The 7362-nt window shown below is 41.3% G+C and overlaps 1 protein-coding gene across 2 annotated transcripts in view; it reads left to right on the top strand.

Moving 5' to 3' along the window:
* Positions 1–7102, top strand: part of CACHD1 (cache domain containing 1) — a 228154-nt gene extending 221052 nt beyond the window's left edge. The window contains exon 27 of one of the 2 annotated variants that reach the window (XM_037743111.1): positions 5391–7102. In XM_037743111.1, the coding sequence (XP_037599039.1) occupies positions 5391–5629 (239 nt within the window). In that variant the 3' untranslated portion in view covers positions 5630–7102. The remainder of the gene's footprint in view (positions 1–5390) is intronic. The other variant, XM_017541535.2, reaches the window with a different exon arrangement.
* The last annotated feature ends 260 nt before the right edge of the window (positions 7103–7362 follow it).

Raw genomic sequence — 7362 nt, 5'->3', positions numbered from 1 at the left:
AAAACCTGCTAGGTGAAGTTGCAGTGAGGATTAAATGCAATGACATGTGATAGGCATGGTGCTCAGGGTTGACTTCCCTACCTCTGTGCCCATGCTGCCCTGAAGGAATTTACAGTCTAGGAGGAAGCTATAAATGAATGCACGTATTCATATGATTGAGCAAAGGTGGAATATGACAGTTTCCTTTAAAAGAGTAGAACAAAGAAGGAAAGGGGCAAGAGTTCACTTTTATCTGCGAGTAAATTATGAGAGACCTCATGGAGGAACGTGGTATTGACTGGCCCTTGAATGGTAGGATTGTGGTGCCATGATTCTGTGCTCCCTGATAAGCATATTTCCATGTGAATCTCGAGTGTGTTACACAAAAGGAAACTCAAAAGAATTAAGTATATAAATACATGACTGCTGAATGGCCTAGGCTCTCATGGTATGGTTCAGAGTTGTGATCCTAAATTGAATTAAAATTGAGTGTTACCAAGCTAAACTTAGAAACTTTTAGTGTATTTTTATTTAGAAATATTTTATGTGGCCAACAGAATTTTGTTTTTCAAAAGAATCTAATTTTAATTGTTGTATCTTAAGAAAAACTACTCAAATTGAGAATGTTTTTTGAAAGTAGAATCATTTTGGCCAATAGGCTAAGACCACTTAGAATGATTGGTTTTCAGCAGTGTTAACCTCACAATTACTCCCTGTGTACGTCTTTAACTGTCTATCTGCTGTGCCCATTTCTCTTAAAAATGTCATGTTCTGTCCAATCATCTATCTGTTGGCTTATTTTTAAGTCAAAAGGACACCATTATATTATTTGTTCCTTGTAAACTTGTATTTTGGTTACTATCTCATCAGAAACTTTATGTAAGTGTATATTAGGCAACACTTTTTTCTCTGTAGAGGAAGATTTCCCCCTAGTTCGTGGCAAATTCCAAAATACTTAAAAAGCAAATGCTGAACCTTAAAAATCTGGCCAAAAAACTGTGTAGGTAAACATAAGACCCATTTTCTAGAGGTGCACAGTTATTCTCCTGCAGTTACTCACTGTGGCCACGAGATGGTGAGTGAGTCCCCAGAGGGACCTCACATCCTTTATAATCAAACAAAGTTTCTTAGGAACCATCAGACAAATATGTAAGCAGACTGTCAAAAAACAAAAATCTAATCTTGGCTCTTCTTTAGAGACACCTGACCTCCTTTCTAAAGCCCATTTCTCACTTGAGATTGTCTTTGCAGACACTTGCTGCATAAGCCTTTGGATAGCAAAGAAATTTTTCCTTGAAAGTGTTTGCAGATATCCTTTGTGTTTTGTATAGTGCTTTTTCCTTCATGAGTCAGGGACTATGTCTCTCTTAATTCATCACCCTTCCCAGTGCTCTACAGAATTGCCTGGCACTGAGTAAACAATTTGTTGAATAAGAAAATGTGTTTGTCTTTCTCCTGCTTCTCCACAACTTGCTGTTCCCTTCTTCCCCGCTCCCTTCAGATTTCAATTAATTATTAAAATAAGAAGAAGTTACAGAAGGGTTGAGCAGTGGTATCACGGTGAGGAAATTAAATGGAATGGCCTTAGTATGAGACTTTTACTCTGAAAGGACCTCTGTTGAGGTTCTTAGCAGATAGCAGTAGCAGAAGAGATGGGGGTGCCATCCTGAGATGAAGAGATAGGTGCCCTTTTGAGTTGCCTTGGAGACAGCTGCACCATCACTACCATCCTGGGTATGAACCCAGGACCTGTGACCAGCCAGGTTAGAGTGTCAGTGGATTCTGTCATAACCCCTAGATACAGCCCAGTATATTGTAGAATGTCTTTATTATTAGATGAGACTAGTGAATGTCATACCAGGCAAAGCCACAGATAACTACAAAATTCATTCATGTCATTGCCTTGGGAATATAGTATACGTTGACAGCAGGGGCGAGGGGGGATAGCAGTTGTTTTTAAGTGCCTGCTTTGTGTGCGTCACTGTGTTAAATACTAGGGGTACAAAGATAAACAAGAACATTATTTAAGAAAGAATTTGCTAATAGATAGATAGCCTTATATTTTTATTATAATATGGCAAAATCTAAGAGATGTGCACAGAATGCATGTAAAATCACAGAAGGGGCACCAGCCCCCATGTGGGCTGGCAGGACTGGAGGTGGGTGGGGGAAATAGGTTGGGAAAGCTTCCCAGAGAAGACTTTCCAACTGAAACATGAGGAACAATAGCAAAATGAGGGAAGGTGGGAGGGTGAGCCAAGCATAAGGGCCACCATGAATCTAACACCTCGAATGCTAACATGAATTACCAGTTCGTGTGTGGGTGCTTATAAATGAGCAGAGACGGGAAGCTATCCAGGAAACGTTTGAATAATCACTGAGATTTTGCTAAAATCATGTTTTCTACTTTAAGCCTTTACATGTATAGCATAAGGTGTTTTCAACATACACAGCAGTTTGTGACTTAGGTTTTGGAGCCTAACATCCAAGCTAACACTCCAGACTTAGCACTGCTAAAGCTGAGAAACTGATTCTGGCTCCTGGTCTTTTAATCCTGGGTAAAGGCATCACTTTTTGCTCAGCGTCTGAACCTAGAAACCTCGACCTTTTCCAAGGATGTCAACTCCCTGGCATCTTCACCAGGCAAGTCCATCTGGACACCAAATCCAGCCTACTCTACACTTGAACAGTCTACATACTGTGACTGCCCTACCTCAGGTCCTTGCCATCTCCTCCAGGCCCATGCTCCAGCACCGTGTCCTTTGAGCCTATGATCCTACCTTCCATCTGTCCAGCCTCTCCCTTGCCTCCTGCCCACTCCCACTGTCCACTACTAGATCATAGCTCATAGCTTCAGCCAGTCTTCTTAACCTGGTCTTAGCCTGTCTGACCAGTGCTATCTCCCACCGCCCCCACCCCCAGCACCCAGCTTTCACCATTCCCAAAAGCCACCAGAGCCCTTCCAGCTGTTGTGCCATTGCATGTGCTTGCACCCTGCTGGAAGTGCCTTTACACCCCTGTCTTTACCTACTGAGCCCCTTTTCTCCCATCAGGACTGCCTAATTGTCACCTCCTCAAGGATCTAAAAGCAAGTTCACTGGTTTTGGAATTCCTTTTGCGTGCTTCTGTTTTAGCTCATGGGTGTTTCCCCTTCTTGCCCATGGGCCTCTCAGAAGCTGAGGCCTCAGCTTAGCCCTTTTGTGTCCAGCCTCTAGACTGGCACCTGGCACCAAGAAGGCACTCAGTCCTGGTGGACACTTACGTCAGTGAACACTTCCTCTTCTGCCCTGAATTTGCAGATGACACTTCTGAGATTCTGGCTCAACATCTCCACATAGTGACCCACAGACTCTCAAAATCAAGGTGTGCATAAACAAAATTTGCCTTCTTTCCTGAGACTCACTCTGTGAATTATCCTTTCTTATCATTATAACCTGAAGTTGTAGTCACCTTTCACCACTCCCCACTCCCACAGTCGCCCACATCTAATGACTTACCAACTTCTCTTGCCTCCAACACTGAGATAGCTTTTAAATCTGTTCAATCCCACTGCCTTAGTTTTAATTCTCTATCCCTCACCTGGGCTGTTGAAATAACCTCCTAACTGCTCCCTGTCTTTCCTTTCGTCTCTCAAACCTCCATCCTCTAAACACAAACAATCATGCCATTTTTTGGTCTGCGCAGAATCTTGTATGGTCTCTCCATTTGCCACTCTTTGGCATGGGCTTTCTGATCTGACTTAACTTTCTGCCTCCCACCTGCCCTACTCTTCAGCTACCTGCTAGCACTCATCCAAGCCATGTGGAACAGGGATGGCCTTTATATCCACACCTCTATGGCTGTGCTTATCCTGTTCCTTTATAGCCACTTATCAAACTCCTACTCATCCACTTAAGCTCAATTAAAATATATATTCTCTGAAGATTCCTTATTCCCCTAGTCAGAGTTAGATAGTCCCTCTTCTAGATTTTAGTTATACCTCAGTTATCACACTTAACATTATCTGGGCAAGTTCCTTACCATTGTCTATGGAAGAGGAAGCTTTGCTTTGTGAGCATCTGTCTCAAACTCGACTATAAAGTTATTAAGGAAAGGTGATGTCTTTTATTCATTTTCCTTCGTCTCCCGCTCCAGCCCCATAATGGCCTTCAATAAATGAATAATTGAATGACCACTGCTTACATTTGTTTCACTTCTCAAACACTAGCTTTTGAGCTCCCTGTGCGGGGACCAGGCTTTCATCGTTGTATGTCTTCCAGTACCCAACACAGTGACTTGTACATTGTAGGTACACAGTAAATATTTGTTAAGTTGGACTGACAGCTAAATAATGCTATCATTTGAGTAACGTTTCATTGAGGACAGAATTTTTGCACAGAGCCTACAGTTTCAACCACAATTGACTCCTGCTTAGCTGCATGCAAGAACGTCAGTTTTGTGGCCATGAATGTGACTAGCACTACCCACGGGTAACAGCTGATTGATGCTAACTGTAGATGCAGTAGAAATATTAATGAGCTGTCACTTCTCAAAATGTTTAAAGGAGATTTTTGCAATATTTAAAAACATGCCAGGGATCTCGGAATGGAATCCTTTGATCAGCAAGGGCATTTGCCTTTGAAACATGTATTACTTAGAATACCAAAAGAAATTAAACTTTAAATACGGTGAGCCAGCTAACACAGAGAACAGTTGATTCCACAGCTAGTTGCTGTGGGTATATGTGGAGTTAGTGTTTCTTTAGGTACCAGAACTTTGGGCAAGTTCCTTAACCTCTCTGATCATCATTTCCCTCAATTGTAAAATGGATGTTAAAATATATCATCATTGGTGTACAAGAACTACCTGACACAAGTGCCTGCTACTGAGCAAGTGCGCAGGTGATGGTGATAGTTCTTTTTGTTCTATTGCAGCGTCACATTCAGGCATTTTGAAGCCCAGATTTCCCCACCAACCCCAACTGATCTGAGTCCTGTTCAGATCTTCTTGAAGCTGCCCGTTTTTTAGATTTCTTTAATAAAAAAAGATCATCTTTATCTTAGGTAGAAGTGTAGAGAGATAGGTCCCCAGTGGTGGCTATCCAGGGATGATGGGATGTAGGGTGATTTTCAGTTTTGTGTTTCCATTTTGGGGATTTGAGATGACGGTTCTTGTTTATTTTTTTCTCCACCATACTTTCTCAGCTGTCTGATTACATATTTATTGTGTCATTGTTTTAAAGGGGAAAAAAGGAGTTATCACCAAATCTCTTTAAAAATAAATTACTTTAGCATCTACTGACAGTCTGCCAGTGTTTGCACCCATGTATTGCAAATACAGGAATACCTACCAGTGCCCTAGAAATTGTAAGTGAAATCTTCTCTCTGCGTCTTGAGGCTCTCCGCTGCATGTTTGTTCTGTTCTTTTTCTAGGTTACAGCACAATGAGCCCACAGGAGGACAGTGAAAATCCTCCGTGCAACAATGACCCCTTGTCAGCTGGGGTCGACGTAGGAAACCATGATGAGGACTTAGACCTGGATACCCCCCCTCAGACTGCTGCCCTCCTAAGTCACAAGTTCCACCACTACCGGTCACACCACCCCACACTTCATCATAGCCACCACTTACAGGCGGCCGTGACAGTACACACTGTTGATGCAGAATGCTAACGATCTCCTCACCTCCACACCAAGACGAGATCTGGGAGCTATGGAATGTTCCGGAAAGAAAATTCAGCTTAAACCCACAGCAAGAGACCTCCCTTGTGTTTGTGCTTTGTGCAGAGTTGTTTGAGTCATTTCCTGCCTGTCGACATGGTTAAAAAAGGAGAGAAACAACAACAAAATCCCATTTGTGAAGACGTGAGGCCGGTTCTGAAATGGAGGGGAAATAAGCCTGATAAACGAACCTGCCATAACACTAATGGAAGGGAACAGAAGGTGAACCTCCAAACACAGACAGACCCTGCAAGTGAAGCTGAGCCAGAGGAATGTTCCGAAGAGCCACAAGCATTCAGCTCTCCTTAACTGGAAGAGAGAAAAATCTGCTCACCCAGAGACTGGAATGTGGCACACGCAGATACAAATGTGTGCGTTGAAGATTTCACTTTGTTTCTTAGCGGTACCTGGATACCACAATTGCTGTATGGAACTCATGTTATGCTCTAAATGATGCATCTCAAAATTTCTAAGTAAAGGATTATTTTTCTACTATTTATTGAACTTTCAAACATTCTCAAACTTTGGGGAAAAGGAAAGGAAACACAGGAGAAGTTTTCAGCAGTTACCCCGAGCCGTTTTGTGTGTGATGAAGTGGTTCTCTGATTAAGGAGCTCTGTTTCTTATTTAACTGATATCCCACTGCCCCACTCCACAAAATAGGAAAATGAAGAAATCTTTCTCTCTGACTTGTTTACATCATTTCATGGAAACACATCTTTATTTGCAATGCAGTATTCTTTCTCTGTGTTTGACAGAGATGGGGAGGGGCGGAGGAATCCAAGAGGTTTTAAAAGAAATGTTGTTTCTTATAACTTGTTTCCACTCCTGGTACAATGCTATTCTTAGGTTTCTAGGAAACCTAATGTTACAACCGCATCCTTTCAGCTAAGGGAGGGTTGGATTTATTTTCCTTGTTTTAGAGACTACAAATTTTTAAATGTCCCATTTTGACTGAGAATATTGACACATAAGGGAAGAAGTTTTTGAAAGTCTGGTTCTTAATTAAACATTTTTTGATATCACAGTTAAAAGCTGCTGCCAGTTATCCAAGACTTTATCCACCAAACTGCTTTGTGATTTATACAGGAATTAATCAAGTCTGGCTACTATAACATGGGGCATTGTAATTTTAAAGTAGTGTTTTAATTACAGTGATGTATTTTAGACTCACATGTTATGATTCAAATATGTTATAAAGACATTCTTGTACCGTGGTAAAGAATGTGTGTGGTAAACCTCCGTTTATATGTAGTTGGAAAAAATTCACGAATAATGTTTTAATGAATAGGGTATTATGATACAATGTAAAAAACAATTGGTTCTTCAGCAGTACAGAAAGTAAACTATATATGTGCTATCAGGAAACCCCTTCATACTGTGTATAAAATTGCAACCTAATGAAATAAACTGTATGCAACAGATCATTTTAGTGGCTACAGTGATTTGTTAAGTACCACTCCTTGTGCCTCAAGGCAAATTACTTTCACTTTGTAACCTAGCAGGTCACTTGCCAAACTGAAAGTAGACCTCCTTTCAATGCTGCAGTCAGCTTCGGGTGGCTTCATGACCATCTAGATCAAACATGCAACCAATTTAACAATATAAAGAATACATATGTGTAAAACATAGCTCCCCCTTCCTGAGCATCTAAATTCATGTCACTAATAAGTGATTCTTCTCTA

The sequence above is a fragment of the Cebus imitator genome, unplaced genomic scaffold (genome assembly GCF_001604975.1).
Source record: "Cebus imitator isolate Cc_AM_T3 unplaced genomic scaffold, Cebus_imitator-1.0 Scaffold135, whole genome shotgun sequence".
In the NCBI taxonomy this organism is placed as follows: domain Eukaryota; kingdom Metazoa; phylum Chordata; class Mammalia; order Primates; family Cebidae; genus Cebus; species Cebus imitator.
Note: the sequence above shows the minus strand (reverse complement) of the source record. Positions and strands in the feature narration are given on the sequence as shown.